The sequence below is a fragment of the Lepeophtheirus salmonis genome, chromosome 13 (assembly GCF_016086655.4).
Source record: "Lepeophtheirus salmonis chromosome 13, UVic_Lsal_1.4, whole genome shotgun sequence".
Lineage (NCBI taxonomy): Eukaryota > Metazoa > Arthropoda > Copepoda > Siphonostomatoida > Caligidae > Lepeophtheirus > Lepeophtheirus salmonis.
This window is the reverse complement of record NC_052143.2, coordinates 34,603,670-34,622,500: the sequence shown is the minus strand read 5'-3', so window position 1 is coordinate 34,622,500 and position 18,831 is coordinate 34,603,670. Positions and strand designations below refer to the sequence as shown.

The 18,831-nt window shown below is 31.5% G+C and overlaps 1 protein-coding gene across 3 annotated transcripts in view; it reads right to left on the bottom strand.

Annotated features, from left to right (window-relative positions):
* The window catches only part of LOC121128356 (TBC1 domain family member 2B), a 263,354-nt gene that overhangs the window by 173,868 nt on the left and 70,655 nt on the right, over positions 1-18,831 (bottom strand). For 2 of the 3 annotated variants that reach the window (XM_071892911.1, XM_071892913.1), the window contains exons 2-3: positions 13,016-13,281; positions 12,726-12,928 (exon numbers count right to left, since the gene is read on the bottom strand). In XM_071892911.1, the coding sequence (XP_071749012.1) occupies positions 12,726-12,928; positions 13,016-13,281 (469 nt within the window). Of the gene's footprint in view, positions 1-12,725; positions 12,929-13,015; positions 13,282-13,817; positions 13,921-18,831 lie in introns of those variants that run through there. The other variant, XM_071892912.1, reaches the window with a different exon arrangement.

Sequence of the window (18,831 nt, the reverse complement as noted above, 5' to 3'; positions counted from 1 at the left end):
AGAGTCGACGAACAGATAAACTTTGCTATAATTATATAAAGGATAACTCCCTAAGAAATCATCTGTGTGAAACTCACCGTCTTTCATGAGCACACTCACACGTAGTACCTCAATACTTTGATGTTCTCTCTTCAAGAATGAAATAATATTAATAACTGCTTAAGAATTTTATTAATAGGAAGTAATGAGCCAGGGAGTACTTTAGTCTAGAGACTAAAGTACTGCATTGAGTTGTAGTACTACACCCTCGTTGTAAAAAATGAGTCCTCAACTCATATTTTTTTTAGTTAAGGACTGAAATAAAAAAGAGCGCGAGGAGAAGGCGTGGGTAATGTTTTTGAGGGAAGAAAATGAATTACTGCTTTGAAAAGGAGAAACTTCTACATTTAAAATAGTATTATTGGAGAGAAATCATATTTAAATTAATATGAATGTATTTTATTATACATTTTTAAAAGAATTTACACCAACAATAGGGGATAATGCTTACTTTAGAGGAAGAAGTTAACACTACGACAACCTATTAAAGAATGAACAAAAAAGAAGAAAGAGCACTCGCAACAAACTTTTTTAATAGTCAGGAAATAAAAAATATGATATTTATTTGAATACTCTTTTTTTTTTTTTTTTACACTTTCTAAAAAGAACTTTTTATTTATCAAAGCTGTCATCATTATTATTTTTCAAAATGAAAATAATCGATAGTGCATCAAAGACGAAAAGTAACTATAAGGATTTGGTTTGGAATTATAAATGTAAATCCTTGTTGGACTTGGAGTATAATTAATGATCGATATCCCTGTAATTCCAGCCTGTATCAGTCCTAGATACTGGGTAGGGTTAGTGTTTGTTTTCTAGCAGCGAAATTAATTAAACGTCATGACTGCTTCGCTGCTGTTCTCTTCCCAAACATTCTTCAAATTGTCAGGGTGGTCACGTTCATTTTCGATTTCTTTTATGTTTACATACCGGCAGGTCATATAATTTGAATCTCTTTTTATAGTATAGATGTTTATGAGTTGACCTAAGCGCTCACTAGATTTCATTCATTTTTACATACAATTTTTATAAAACTCTATACATATACACACTCCCCCTCCGTTTTATTCTGCCTAGCAACTGTTTTTATTCTTCATTCTACTATTAAAAATTAGAAGGGGAGATTGCATTGGCTAGTTAATTACTCTTGGATGAACACTTATGATAATTCAATCTGCTTAATAATTTTTCAGGTACTAACATGAAGGGGAGATTGCATTAACCAGTTAATTTCCCTTGGATTGCTGCAATTCAAATGAACACTTATAAGAATGTAATCTATTCAATAAAACTAAATAGTGACATTGTATAACTAATTTGACATATTATTTGGGTAATATTTTGAAGTACCTATGACCCATAAGTACTGGATATTATACAAGATACTAAATTATTTGGATATCAAGTAATTTTAAAGTTGTTTTGTTGTTGATGCTTGTATTAAGCGATCTTCACTTTAGGCAATTTAGGAGTAGGTTAGTTTATTGACATCACATCACAATTTTGATTTTCATACCATGTGCGTCCGTAGAACGGGTAGGCTCATACTAGTAGTATACATACACATAACTTTTCCTATATCAAAATATATTGTTTTTATTACAAAATACTTTATTTACAAGATATAGGTATCCACAATTTGGGTGGTCTTCTCGGTGGTGGATAAATTTTAATTTATTGTACTTAAAGATCAAATGAATTTTGAATTATAAGCTTGGTCTGGAACAGAAATGATTCCTGAAGGGGAGGATGATTTCCGACAAATCCGATAAATATTCAAGCTGAAATTGAGAGTGTACAAAAGTGAGGGGTGCAATAATTGCAATTGACTTGACCAAGGCCTTTGATACCATTTTACATGGACATATTTTGAGAAGAATAAATAAACTCCTTTCTAGAAAATTTTTCAACTCAATTAGAGCTATCCTATTCAATGGTACGTAGACTATTGCATTAGGTGATTTGGAAAGTGATCCAATAGTTTTTTTTAAAAAGTTGTCGCCCTGGTTGTCTTTCCACTCCACTATTTTATACTGCTGGCCCTAAAGATCTTGAGGATTCCATAAGAAAGAAGTTCTCTGGTTTAGGAGTTGATTTTGGAACGTCAAAACATATAATTGATATGTATGCTGAACATATCACTCTGATATTGTAGGCAAAGTCAGAAAACCAATTAACAAGGATGATTGAAGTTTTAATGAACTACTTCAAGAAATATGAAAAGAGGTCCAGTTTAAAGATTAACAACAAGAAGCCTGTTATTCTCCACCTGGATAAATGGGATCCTTTTTTTATATATATACGTTTGATTTTTTTAGAATGAACGTTTGACTCAAAATGGATTGATTAATAACATCATAAAGAACAATATTTTCAAGATGTTTGACTTTGGTTTAGAGAATTAATTTTAAGCTAGAATGCTTAATTATATATATGTTTTTTTGTATGTAACTTCTCTAAATGAATAAAGTGATAAAAATATAAAGTTGAAGAGTCAAAGGGAGCCACCACTGAGTCTCCCTCAAATGTTAAAGTTTTTGCACATGAATATATTGTTACACTTAGAACCGATTGAGAGGTTGAAAGAATGAAAATCATCATCACATTCTTTTTTGTAAGTACACAATAAGAGTCACATTAATTTACCTACACAGTATGTAATTTCTCTCGAATCCTAGGTACTCAATCTACTAAGAAGTAAGAATGAATGGAGATTAATTAAGTAGAACATCCATTATTTGGGAAATTCATTTGATGAAAGGAATTTATCAAGAGTTTTTTTATAGGCAATACAAATACTACTTGTGGTGTTATTAGGTAAATTATGTGCTATGTACATATATATATATTAGATAAACAAACTTCTTACAAGGAACAAAGATGATGAGTATTTGATATATACAATGAACCCCTCTCCAAGGTGTTTCATAACATTTTTATAGCTCTCAATATATATGTATATAAGACAGTCTGAAGAGGATTCGTGTTGATACTTTTTCTCCTTCGATAATAATGAAGTAAATGCTAGTTATAATAGATTCATTCCTGGGTTGCCTTTCTGTAAATTTTCAATACTAGAGGGAAGAACCTGGCATTGCTTAGAGCTATTAGGCGTCTGAGAACAGACACAATTTACTTTAATAATATATATTAAATTTATGAACGTATGAAAAACAGTTACAGGGTGCACTGTATCTAGTGCTCCCTGATGTACCGAGTGGTCCATTAAAATCTGAAAACTTTGAATTTGGAACTTGAACAAGATATAATTTATTAATTAACAATATAATTTTAACAAAATAAGTACAATAAATAGATGTGTATCTAAGCTCTCTTAATTATTAATGTTGCCGTCCTTAGAGGAAATTATGGCTTTCAGGCGGCGGTGGAAGACCTATTACCCACTATAGATGAAGTCATCTGCCAGGGCGTCCAAGTACTGTCTGACAATGGCATCGACAACTTCTGTGTTTGGATAACGGACGCCGAAGGCCTTTCTCTCAACATGCACCCAAAGAGTGTGGTAGAGGAGGTTGGCATCAGGGTTGTAGAGGGGCCAAAAGTGTCAAAAAGAACTCAAAAGTGTTTTTCAACGGAAGAAATGGGTTTCTTTTCTTGTTGGTGTCTAAAGTGGCATCTCCACACTCACAAGGCTTTTACCACCCACTTTTTTCAAGGCTCTCTGGACAGTCTGGTGTGAAACCACAAGATCTCTAGCATGGGCCCTCATGGACTAGAGAGGATTGGCTAGGGTTGTTTTCTTCGACTCCTTCGGGTCCAGTTTTCCTCTTTTTGACAGTGTCTTTCTTCCTCTCCAACGTGTTGGACTTACTGACGGTGTAAACGGTGGTCCTGGAGACGCCCAACTGCTTGAATTATGCTAATGAATATTCGTCGATCGCGTTCACGTGTCATTTTCTCGACTTGTGTGTATGCTAAAGAGCTCAGATTTGTTTTGTTTTGTAACTGATTGTGTATGCTCTAATCTATCGAAATATTGATTAATTTCAATCACTCAACCTTAATTAATTATTGAAATAGTAAGTGTTCAGATTTCAATGCACCACCTTGTAATAAGCTACTTAGTTAATCTAAATAGCTTTTACAATAACAAAAAAACAGTGGTTCTTCAGATGTGGATAATAGGTTTTACAAACAGAGGGCAGACTGTGCTCTTGAATACCGGATTTCTTGGGGAGTTATAAGTCCAAATTCGTGTTGGACAGGGAGTTGAAATGAGGAATAACAGCGGATTAATTCCTGTCTATGTCCTTGCTAGATACGGAGTGGGACTTCTGTTCATTTCTTTCCTATCATAGCTACTCTCCTTCGAAACATTCTGTCAAATTGCAGGGTTTCAATGTCATTTTTCGACTGTTTTTTTTTTTTTTTTTAAATACCGCCAGGTCATATTTTATATAACTCTATTAATTCCCAGCGATGTTTAAAAAAATAAATAGAGAAAGTATCTCTCTACATACGTGGTTTATTCATTTTCCTTCAATAAAGGTTATCAAGCATGCAGTAGAGGTAAGACGGAGGGATAATAAAACTGACGTAGAAATAATTCAATGAAGAAATAATCCCTTTTCAAATATGATTAAAAGATTTCTTATACGATATATCAAACATATAAATACCAAGAATATACATGTCTAAAAAACTCTATAACTAAAATCTATATACTAAAATGCATAATAAGGTCATAACTAGTACCATCTGATCCCCTATTATTCAACCATTTCTAATTGGTGCAATTAGTCCAGATCATGTAATTCAAACTAACTCTCGAAAAGTTTACGGTCAGATTTTTTTTTTAATGAAGTAAAATAATTACTATCATTTTTACTTCATAAATTCATATAAATGCAAAGATTGACAGGTAGGAGATGAAATAGGATAAAATGTCATTAATACTAACGGCTTTAAATAGTACCACATGACCTAATATAGTTTTGAAAAATTCCGTAGGCGTATATTCCTTGTAAAAGTGCAACACAAAGAAAAATGGAAAGCTAGGCTAGATAAGTTTTCATAACCAGTGATTCCACTAACGCGTTACTTAGTAACGCATTACTCTAATCCTAATACTTTTTTGCAGTAGCAAGTAATCTAATGCGCGTCTATTTCCAAAACAGTATTGAGATTAACTTTACTTATCAGTTCATGGTACATTAATATTTTTTTTTATTTTCCTTCGAAAGTATCCTCTCCCCTTTTGATAGTCTAATGACACTTAGACCATTAACCATCCCAGGGAAGCATAACGCACCTGTTTCTTTGACATACAGCGCATACACCAAACCACTCTACAGAAATCAGCATTATCTGTCATGGTGGTGATGATGGCTACGTAACTACGGCAAGCTATATTGTTCTAATTGATTAGAGAGCATGTTTGTCACCACATCTGCCAACCAAGGTGAGATGGGTTTTTTTCGCTTTTGAGAGAGAGATTGATGAGACTTACCTACAGAAAAGGAAGTCATGGACTACCTGAGGTCAACCTATGACCTTCAGAATCTCTATCAGTTTTGCAATATCAGGAAATAATTTTCATCTGTTGAATATAACTAATAAAGTAACTCGTATTTTAACTTACTTACTTTGAAAATCAAGTTGTCAGTAAAGTAACTTAGTTATTTGTTGAAGGAGTAGTCATTAATCAGTAGTCGGACTACTTTTTCCAAGTAACTGTGGTAACTCTGTTCATAACTGTGTATATTTAAAAGATCTAATAATGCTAAAACCATTATTTGGTCATAACCCTAATCAATATTACGAACTCTGGGACCGTTTATTTAAGATTAATATTTTGCTGTATGATGTAAAATGATCCCTCCGTAGAAGATTTAAAGCAGTCATTGAGGGCCATGGAAGTCATATTGAAAATCAATATGCTATTATCTTCCATACTATTAAATCAAACCAAAAAATACGTCCCAATGCATTTGCTCAGGTTCGGATGAGATCAAAGTTTGTTATGATTGTACTGCATGACCCTGTACATTCAAACAAATGAATTTTAAAAAAAATACTTCCGTCAAATAATTACTGTCATAAAAATAACTATATATTATATTTTCTTTCCATAAATATATATATGTAAAGGTTTATCTACAAATGATATTTACATTGTAAATCCTATTAATATTCATTTTATACGGCTTGTATTTCTAAATTATATTAAATAATTTTTTAAAAATAAATATTATTTCATTTTTCAAATAGTCTGTTTAAAAAAATATAAACGAATACATAACATATTCCTCTTTCAAGCTTATGAAAAGAATACTTTATCTATTCTATACCAGTGTGTTTCTAAAACTTTTTAATCCACGGGATCATGAATAACATAACTAAAACCTTGGAGAGCATCATGAATAAACATAGTAAAATTGTTTTCTTTTAGATCAGTGATGACTCAACAGAACTCCGATGTGCATCCTCTGGTCTTCCTGGACGTTATCAAGATTATCAAAAAATTTATTTTCTAAAAAAGATATGTTTAAAAAAATTGTAGACTCAAACATTCTTGCAAAATTAGGAGCTCCCCTCTCAGCCCCAAAAAATGCATAAAACAGTGGTTCCCAACCTTTCAAATATAGAGACCCATTCCAGAACAAGCAATCGATATATTATATATACAACTATTTTATTTTTGTATTGCCATATACTTCGACTATTAATTTTAGATGATTTATTTGTGAAGTAACTATCATTCAGTAAATTCTTCATCAGAGAATAAATCCCCTAGTTGCCATAATGTTTGAGGTAATTAAGAAAACTCCTACAACGCTCCATATGGGATTGTTGATGCTTTTGAGTACAAAATGGCCTCTCTTCAAAACCAGCAGCCTTGACCACCATTGAGATGGTATTCTTACAAAAAAAAAAAAAAAAGAAACTGTAATTTTCACAGATTTCTTTTTTTTTTTTTGCTCATAACTTTTTTTATATTGAACAAATTTTGAAAACGTTCTTATTCGTATATATATTTTTTGAAACACCAGTCACTTTTTTATTTATAACACAAATCCCTATCTAATTTCCTTGTGCTCCAAAAAACAATTTTTGTATTTTGGGTATAGAATATGGACCCCGTCTTGGCCTGACCAGGTTCAAAAGAGGTACCTATGAATAAATTCAGCCTCCTAGGTGAGCACCAATAAAGGAAACACACACACACAAACTCTATTTTATATAGATAATACAAGAAACATTTGTCACGTTTGGAAATAAAACTACATAGTTGAAAGGCCAGAGACTTATCTAAATATTTACAAAATTCAAGCGGATAACATATTTTTTATCATTAGCAATGTTTTAGGAGAAGAAGAAGGAGGAAGAAAGAGTGTCTTTAGATAAAAGAATATACAAAACATTCTCAAACAATAATAACTGTTACTCCCATAGAATTCATAATAAATAAAGTTACAATGTAACATGTAACACAAAAAAATCGCTTTCAATATTCGAAATTAATAATGAGATGTAGGAGTTTTAATATCCTTATCATTATTGAGGTAAATATGAAAAACTTTGAACTCATCAGAAGGTTATTACACCTACATATAACATACTTCAAACAAATCTTGGCAAACCTGAGATCTATGCTATTGAAAATATGCTCATCAGATTCACTTGACAAAACTGTATAAGAAACAATCCAAAATCCTTTTGATATTAACCAAATATTATTGAGTGTCTCCGTGTCGATTGCACGGAGACACACAATAATATAACCCGATAGATAATGAGGCTATGAGGGTCGTTTGAAAGTTTAGAGGGGAACATGTTGAATAAAAGTGTTACTAACTTTTACTTCAAAAGTTTGCCATAAAAATGGCACAGAATAAAAATATGTAGAAGTGAAAACAGCTTTTAAAATTTTCTCATTTGTGAATCCACGCCCTGTATTTATTGATGAAATGCCAGAATTTTTTTGTAATTACATGTCAAAATACATAATTTTTGGGGGGGAACCCGAGTGTGCCGTGGCAGCCACTTTGAGAAACGCTACCTGTAAAGGATTAATCAAAATAATTTGTTTATAGAAATAGACGGTAATTATGTGTCGAAGAATGCATTCCGTCAAAAAAATACAGGAAATACTTAATTTAAATTGCTGGAGGGGCATACATTTTTTTACATGTTGGCAGCACTGTCTTTCATTATACCAGTTTGCTTGCGACAGCTGGATAAGTTGGTTTACCTCACTAGTCCTCCACGTTTTTACAATGAACGAAAGAGTTTGCCTTAAATTATGTGTTGTGAAAGAAATTTCATGTGCTGTCGTGATGAAAATGTTAGAAAAAGCTTTAAGTGAATCAGTTTTATCGAAACCCGTGCATATGAGTAGTACAAAGCGTACAAGGAGGGCCGTTAAGTCAAAAGCCAAGGAGATGCTCATTGTTTTCTTTTATAACTGCGGTCTGGTGCATCGTGAATTCGTTCCAAAGGGACAATAAGGAGTACTATTTGGGTGTACAAAGGTGTTTGCCTAAAAAACTACATCAAAAACAGCCAGAATTATTGAAGAACAACTCGACGATAACACGACATCGCACAGAGCCATGATTGAGAGCGAATTTAAAGCCAAAGACGCAATAAATACTATCGATCAACCCCCGTATTTATCTGCTTTAGCTCCGCGTGACTTTTTTTTGTTCCTTAAACTTAAATTTCTATTCCACGGAACCCCTTTTTGAGTCTATCGAATCCATAAAACAAATTCGTGGAAGGAGCTAAAGGTCATACCAAAAAGTGCCTATAAAAAATGTTTCAAGGACTGGAAAAAACGTTGGCATATGTATTTTATATACCATGGAAATTACTTTGAAGGCAACAAAATAAATTTTAATGATTTAATTTGAAATTTGTGTTTTATTGAACAATTCCGGGTACTTTCTGACAGAAGGTACTACATACAAATGTCTACAATCCATACTCCATTTTGATAAAAATGATTCTTGTTTACTTTTGTGTTGACGGGCCACATATATGCATAAACTTTATTTAGAATCAAAAAACCTATTATTATTAATTTATTTATTTGTCTTTATAGATTGTTTCCTTCCCGTAGACTTTTGTACTGACGCCTAATCAGGAATGCACATCCACTCTTAACTACTTATAAGGTAGAATAGTGGATATTCTCATCAGGCAAATGTTGTGTCATCAGTTAAATATGGGTTAAACAAAATATATTACGTCAAATTATAATAGCAATCTTTCTTACTCTCAATAACTCGCTATATTAGAAGTTTAATAAATGTGTCGAGATGAGTGGGATGCTAAGTTATCGGTTTTTTTAAGTTGTGGAATGTAGAGTTATAAAAATTTTACAATATATGTATATATATTAGGGTGTATCGTAATGACAAAAGATGGGAATTTGATATCGCCGGATATTTTTTATTTTATTCATGTGAACAAGAAAATAACCATCAAACGTCCAAAAAAATGGACCTTTATCGACGCGTTTTGATTTGAAAATCTGCAAAATATCGAAAGAAGGGAAATTTTAATGTTGTTTCTCTAAAATCATCGATTTGAATCCAGTTACAGGATTTTTATTTGATTAAGAAAAATAAATGGAAATTCTCTTTTTGTATCACGTATTACGCGCACTTATTTTGACGTTTCTTTTCTTTTTGACTACTCAAATCTCCTTTTTTTTATTACCAAGTATATATATATATTTATATTTATATGAAATACACTTTTTTTTGTTCATTTATGCCAAATAAGACAGGCTATTTTACCAATTTATATTTTTGGACTACAAAAACTGTATATTGAACTCTTAAAAATACGACCTTTTATTTATTATTCATTAATTTCTAGGGTCGATTTGTTTTATTTGAGCATATTTTCATTTTTATATGTTTGATATTTCTTATTCATTGTGAATATTTAATTTTTTTTTTTTTGATAACCTTTTAAAAAAAACTATGAATGAATAATTGCTTCAAATTATTTTTTGATAACAGCTACTTCAAGAACGTTATGGAGGACCTTTAAATAAGCATCTATGATGGCTAACGTTCTTTCACTTGCTACATGTAAACGAGTAAATCTTAATCTTATCACGATCCCTATCCGCACAATTGACGCATCAATCGCTGGAAAATCAAAAGCTAAAATGGGATATTCTTAAAAAATCACTGGAAAACAGGGAAAATATCGTTTATATTAAATTGGGGGGAAAATAATTTCTTATTTCCAGCCCCTTCTTTTATAACTAAATATGCTTGTATTTTGTTCATTATTGGTCACATCGGATCATCCGATAAGTTATTGTAAAGGTGTGAGTGTATACTACAAATGTATTTTTGGACAGTATTGCACTTGGCTGGTTCATTTGAAAATTATCGTGTGTCTAGTATGGAGATCTCATAGGAAGGAATTCGCCATATTTTAAAAGTTTACTACCTCAAAGAGAAAAACGCATCGAAAGTAACCAAGACAATTTGCAATCTATACGGGGCAATACTCTTTCGGTTCGTGTTGCACAACAATGGTTCAAGCGTATTGGATACTGATACAGCAATAGTGAAGAATATGGTACTTGATTTTTTTCACTCAAATCTACTGTCTACTATGAATAACTCGAGTGTTTGGAGCTGGCAATAGAACAGAAGTGGCCAGCATTGGTGAATAGGAGAAAACAAGACACCATCAAGACAATGCCAAGCCGCATACATCTTTGATGGAGGGCCAGAGGCTTCGGAAGCTCGGATGGGAAGTTCTTATGCATCTACCATACAGTCCGAACCCGCCACCAAGTGACTACCACCTGTTCTGTCTATGGCCAATGCACTTGGGGGAACAAATTTGCCTGAATAGATGCCTGAGAAAATTGGTTGTCCCGTCTTTTTGCCAATAGGGATAAGGGATTCTATGAGAAGGGCATTATGACGTTGGAATCTCGATGGTAACAAGTTATCAAAACAGAACGGAGCATACTTAGCTTAAATCGGATGATTGTAACACTTCTAATAAAGAATTGAAATAAAGCAAAAAAATACGAAATTACTTTTTCCCCAATCTAGTATATGTTGTGTACAAGTTGAAAATTGTATGAGGAAATTGTACAAGTTCCAGCCAAAAAATAATTTTAAATGAAGGATTTACATTACTTGGAATATGGATCATGCAATTATTGAATATTCCATGGATGATCAATATGTTTGTGGTGTCATTTTTGACTATTTTAATAAAAATTGCCAGGATATAAGTATTCTGTGGCACATTATAGACTTGAAATGCTAACAGTTATATTACTTATAATTATCACATAATTACCACGTGGTAATAGCCACGAAACTTAATGAATCAAAATGAAATGATTGTATCAATTAATAGGTAGATATTTGAATGACCAATGTGGTAATTAAATAATCCAGTTGGAGACGAATAAATTGCAATTTGTACAATTTGCAAGTTGTAAAGACATCGCAAATTGTAAAATTATCGCACATATGTATATATTTGTGCATATTTATTATGCAACTTAGAATTATCTGCAAATTTCAAAAGTCAATATTCGATTCCCTTATCCGCATTTTTATATATTAAACATATTACTAATGTGTCTTCATTTTAAGTAGTTACATAATAAATATGTTAAATCTGAGGAGGAAGGGGGGGAGGGACATGGCCATCCTATCTACTGAAGCCATGATATATGTGGCCCGTCATCACAAAAGCAAGCTTAATTGTTTTGTTTTTTATTGTGGGTAACATTTATATTTTATAGCGAGCTTTTGACAATTTATAGCAACAAATTATTCTTATTAAGCCTTAGAGTGTATCAAAAGTTCAACTTAAAGTATCTAAAATGGATCTTCACAATAAAAGAATGACAAATGGATATATTTTTATTAAAGGGGGCCACATGTTGGGGACAATATATATCTCTTACATCAAATATACCTAAAAGTTTTGAGCATCTTAACCCTTCCCACAAATTCGACTACAAATGCAATAATTTACTCAAATATGTCTATGAAATAATGAACTGTATGTATATTTGAAGTAAAAAAATTAATTGGGATGTTATGGGGATTTTTATTCATTTCCTTGATTTTTGTTTAAGATTGATTTTATGGTTGACGCGCCACATATGTACAGTGTGATCACCCGAACAAGTCATTTGGTAGTTTAATAATACATATATATTTAGATGAATATTTAAATAACAAAAATTATTCAAATTCTTGGCTTACTTAGATTTGAAAGAAATAGGCCAAAATAATAGATTTAACAGATTTACTGCTAGAACAATATATAGATTGTGATGACGAATAAATGACAAATCATTTTAGTAGTTTTGATGAGCTGATTAAATGTGCATTAAGTATATAAGTACTTAATCACGGTAAGCCTTAATACATTTAACATTTATATATGTATAATAAAACGTGAGTATATTAGACTATATAGTCATTACAAAGGATGTCAACATCATGATATAGATTTCCCCCTTCTTTAAACAAAAATAAGAAATAATAAGGTGATTGAATTCTAATATCTTTTCTTATTAATGAATGATGTATTATGCCTGCACATTATAAGCCGAATTGAAACTATATAGAGGAGGACTAGATAATAAAGTAAGGAGTGAAATATGATTCTTTATAATTCCATCATAGACATAATTATATTTTATATTGTCCTACCATATCGTGAATTCTCCGTGGCGATCCATTTGTACATCATATTTAAATGTAGCGGAATGTACGTCAATTTCTCCCAAAACTTCTTTATTGCCATGACAATTTGATTCATGATCATAATACTTTAATTTTCCAGAGCGGCGATCATATGCAAACCAGCGGTTCTTTGGATTACGAAAGCCCCTGGTGATAAGTGTCATGTAGCCCTAAATTACACAAATGTAGATAATTATTTATAAAACCGTTTAATTCAACCAAATACCAATGATGTTAGTTAATGAAGGAATAATTACCTGAAGTAGAGTTTGATGAGTACTCCCTTGCTCATCCGATTCGTCTCCTCCTCCATTTGACGCAACAGGAAAAAGGATATCATTCACATGTGGATCTATTTTAAGTTTCTGCGCTCCGAGTCTACGACGGATCCTCGGAGGTGGTACTGGAGTTGGAGATTCTGGAGGGGTATCAAAGTCTTCTCCCGTTGAGGATCCACTTGGTAAATTTACATAGAACATTCTCCTTTGTTGATGAGTTCGACCATCCGTACTCGTTCCATATCCTAAGAGGTGTTCATTTATGATTTAATAATACAATTATAACAACACATTTAACTCAAAGTTTATGTACTGAAGCACTCATAAAAATAGAAATCCCGAAATATTTTTGTTTTCATAGCCGCCCAATGACGAAAACATCAACAAATAATAATAACATACCACACACACTCTCCTTTTCCTTTTAGCAGGAGGGCACTCACTACTACTACTCCAGCAGAGCATGCTATGCTATGCAAGAAGAAGACATTTCCCCTTCTTTTCTTTTCTTTTTTCCTCTCTCTCTTTCATTCAACACACTACTGGGAACGTTTATGTACTCTGAAAAATGCACGCATTTTTCATCATGCAGAGTTTTATTATAATTATTCATACTTTTTTTGCTTCCTCAACTCATAAGTGAAGAAAACGACATGTACCAAGTCTTTTTTATAATTAGAACAATATTTATGTACATATTTTTTGGCAAAAAACCCATTAGTCAGACCTACTACTGGCAATGAGTAAGATCACGGAGTTGCGTGATTATAAAAGTACTTACCCAGTCGGAGTAGAAGTACTTTTTTTAATGTCATCCTTATTTTATTTTACCAAGAAACGCAGAAGGCTAACAACAATGTGTCAATGCTGAATGTACCATTAATACAATAACATTTAATATAATATTAGAGAAATCTCTCATATTATTTTGTTAAGTAATGTTTCAACGCTCTATGCAGACGCTCTCTCGTGTGGGTACTTGACATATACCTATACCCTGTCGTAACATAGGTTTTCATGAAGGCTTAGACATTCAATTCAGCCCTACAAAGGAGTGCAGTAATATGAATGAATGAACCATCCATGGCTATGCATGTATATAGAGTGTTCATTTTTTATTGAGGAGCTTGTTATCGACTTGAGATTACGCCAGCTTTTGTGGAGGTATTTATGCTGACATCATTTATATTTTCAGAGAATATATTAGTATTTGATCGTTCTGAAAAAACGAATAAGAATTCAGTCCAGTCGTAATCAAATGTGTCAGTACTAAGACGGGTCCTTATTGGTCTTTTATGATAACTATAGCATCTGAAATTACCTAGTTACTAGCTTTTAAACAGGGGCGTTGGTTTTGTATCTCTATTTTTTAAATCCAAAAATTTAAATTTTTGAATTTAAATTTCAATAATTAATTTTATTGGAAAAAAATTTCAAAAATTATTTTTTTTTGAAAAAAAGTTCATTATTTCCACAATTCTTCTTCTTATTTTTTCATTTTTGAGGACAGAATACACATGAATTGATAAGATATTGATTAGTTACGTGTGAGCTATAACACACGTAATGTGTATTGAAATCATCAAATGAAATTTATATAGTTGTTGGGTTTTTGTTTGAAGATCCTAGACTGGTCTGAGACCATTATATTTTTTTGTTGGACCGAACTAATTCGGTATATTTTTTTGAAAAAAATGAATGACAGTTGATCTAGAAAATAAAAAGGTCTCTCATAACATTTAAGACAGAAAAAAATCGGTCCATAAATTTAGGCGGGAAAAAAATTGGTCCATAAAGTGATACCGAATGAAAATAGGTCTACAATGTGATACCAAAACAATCAGTGCATAAAGTGAGACTGCGGTTTGGACTGGAAAATTGGTACAAATCCGTCTAGAAAAATCAATCGAGACCGAACAGAAAAAAAAAAAAAAAAAAAAATTGGTAATGGACTGAGTTTGAACACAAATTGGTACGTCTTGAAATCATCAAAGAAGAGTAACGCTAAAGGATTTCCAGGGAAGTTTACTTCTCTATTATTAAAGCAATAAATGTCTTTTAGCGGACGCCTAATTACTCAGGGCAATGCCGGTTACTACCGTTAGTATATATTAAAACTATGCAATTAAGCGATATTATTTTTTAGACAGTAAGATTTAAATCCTTCTATTTATTGTTTCCATTTTGACATGAAATAGTTTACTATTTTTCTTCACATTACTGTAATAACGGTTTTCATTGAGATAAAAATTGTCACGTAAAAACACTCTATATGTATATCAAAGCTTATTATAGTGCCCTCATATGACACCACTGTATAATTTTTACTTATGCTATATAATACAAATTTTACATTACCAAGTCGGTTAAAATGGTTAATTCATGGAGTTTGTTGCAAAATTAGTTATACAGAAATAATCAAGTATTCTCAATAAAGTCCCTAGTGCACACAAAAACTGCCGCTTCGGCCAATACCTTGTACAAATATTGTACAAAGCCTGCAATTTGATTTTGATTAATTTTGTCAGTCCTAGGACCGATTCCAAAGGGTTGTTCATGGTAACTACAACAATAAAGTAGTTACTAACTGTTTACTGCTTATTTATCAAAAATAAGATAATATTTGAGTTTTACCAAAATCTTTGGGTAGCTCTCAGGATAACCTACACTCTGCATGTTACAGTTGCCTCCTGAGAGACTAGCTTTTCCAAATATATTAAAACAAACTAAACCCTTAAATGTTTTTGTTGGATTCTATGGCTTCAAAATAATTTTATCAAGTAAAAAACATTTCATAGACTAATATAAGGTAAAAAAACATGAATTGGACTGGAGTTGATGTAGATCCCAGATGAAATAAAAATAAAGTTTATATTATTGCAGTGACAAAATATGGCAACAAGGGAAGTCCGATACATCACTAATACAAGTTTGTAGATTTGTTATAAGATTGAAAGTTGCTATTTATTTTAATAGCTAGGTAAAATGCTAATGGGCTGCAGGGCGTCTACAAGATTATTATTATTATTATTTTTTAAGGCTGGACTTGGTTTTGGACTTTTTAAACAAATAAATCCAAAAATTGAAGAACTTTTAGGAAAAAATTTCAAAAATCCACAAAAAAATAAATTTTTTGAAAAAATTTTAAAAATCCATTTATTTTCTCAAAAAATTAAATTTTTGGATTTATTTTTCAATCCATAGATATTCTTAAAAAGTTAATTTTTAGGAAATTTTCTTTTACAAAATTCACAGCTGTTTACAAAAAAAAAATCAAAAATTCACAGCTATTCACAAAAATTATCTTTTGGACAAAAAAAAATCTTTGGACAAAAAAATCATAAATCTACAGATGTTTACAAAGAAAATTTCAAAAAATTCACAGTTTTTTGCAAAAACTATCAAAAACCACTCATAATTACAAAAATTAAATCTTTTGGAAAAAAATTCCAAAATCCAAAAGGTAATCTCAGAAAATTAAATTTTTTGGAAAAGAAATTCACAAACCTACTGTTGTTTACAAAAAAAGTTTCAAAAATCCACTACTGTTTACAAAAGAAATTTAAGAATCCATTGCCATTCTCAAAATAATAAATTTTTTCGGAAAAAATGTAAATATTTGGGTAAATGACTTGGAGACTATGGAGTATAAGGACAGAATAGAGTCGTTCAGGCTGATGGAACACTAGAACAGATATTTAAAAATAATCTAGAAATATGTATGTATCTTATTTATCGGAAGATAAATGTGTATACAACAACCAGTGTATGTGATTTGTCAACGCAGAGGAAAAAACTACTCACCTTGACATCCATTTTGTATATATACACTTGATGCAATCTTTCACATCATCCAACTATTCATTCTACGTTCTCTCTCTCTCTCTCAAATGGATTTCATAATCTCTTAATTGGTTTGTATCTATTTTTAGTGTGAAATATAATAGTCAAAATGTAAATCTTCTTACTTAGATAGGATATTACTATCAAAACATTATTCAGGATGTAAAGACATGCCTATTGCTGACAACAAAGACTATGTTTGTAAGTCGAGGAAATTACGTATGAACAAAATAAATAATGATTATTGACTGATTTATGGAGTCATGAATAGATTTAGGATTTGTGTGCGATCGTTCAATCAGTCAAAAAATTGCTGGTTTTGACCTTTTTCTGGAAAAACTGCTCATTTTGCTCTTTTTTGAGTGAAAATTGCTTATTTTGCTAAAATGGTATGAAAATATATAGAGAAAATTGGGTTCTAGATAAATTACACTATTAAGTTTTTATTAGCCGAAAAAATTATTAACAGCAGTTATTTGTATAAATAGGATTAATTTATAGATATACTCCGGGGTATCCGCAGGGGAAGGCTAGAGGGGTGCATCCCCCCCATTGAAGAGCTTTTGCGTTTTATTAGAAAATCTAATTAATAATTGAAATTTAATTTAATTTTCCGTGAATAGTATATATTTTTGAAATTTTTTTCCCAAAAATATTTTATTTTTAGTGAATAGCTTTTGGAACTTAAAATAAAAAAATCTTTGTTAATGGTTGTAGTTATTTGGATGTTGTTTTTTTTCCAAAAATCTAATATTTGAAATTTTTGTGAACAGTTGTAGATTTTTCAAAGTTCTTTTCAAAAAAATTAGCTTTTTTGAATAACAGTGGTTCATCAATTTTTTTTTTCCCCTTAAAAATTTATATTTTGATGAATAGCTGTGGTCAGGATTTTTTTTTTTTCCAAAAAATTGATATTTGAAATTTAATTTTGGATATTGTTTTCAAAAAAAATTTAATTTTTAGATTTTTTTTTTAAAGAAAATTTCAAAAACAATCCCACCCAAAAATATAACCATGCAAAAACCCCTGATACTAGCAGAGGATCCTTCCTTTGCAGGTATAAATAGAAGGGAATAGAAACAAAGAATAAAGGCAGAAGAAAAGAGATAGAGAGAGGGATGTAGAAAGAGACAGAAGGAGAACCGAAGAGGTGAGAGATAGAGAGAGGGATGTAGAAAGAGACAGAAGGAGAACCGAAGAGGTGAGAGATATAGAAATAAAGAAGAAAAAGGTGGTTTTATATTCGTCAAACCCCGACTCTTAATTACTTCAGAGCCCCAAAAAATATCATTGAACTTTTGTGCCAAATTACAAAATTCTGAATTTCCATTTATGAAAAAGGTTGGACGTATAATCAGTGGCTACTTCGTCCTTTTATTTGTAGCTACTTGCTAAATTACAAACTGATCTGTTTGACCATTTTGGATTTTATAAGTGATATCACCAACAACATAACTTTTTAAAGATATGATAAAAATTTTGTGGTGGTCTCAGAAACTCTTGTACTGCTTCTGGATTACAAAAAGGTTTTGATGATACTTTTTTGATCTTTTTCGAGAGAAAATCCACCTGTAAAAACCTTCCTTCATTAGACTGTCATTTTGGAGTAAAAAATATGTATATAATACAATCAAGTTTATGAATACATGATCGTATATCTGAGGGAGCCATATTCTGACAACAACCAATTAAAGGAAGGAGAGAATGCGGGTAAAATTTACCATTGAATAATCCCTCTTGAATTTTGTAACAATGGAGAAATACTTTTGCACCAAACTGCCAAATCCTGACCTTCCATTAATGCAGAAGGTTGGACGTATAATCAGTGGTGGTTATTATGAGATGCCTTCATCTAACATGACTCCTGTAGATCAAACCAACTACTTATATGAACATTAAACATTCTTTTAATATTTAAAACTACTAATATTGATCGAATGCAACAATTAAGG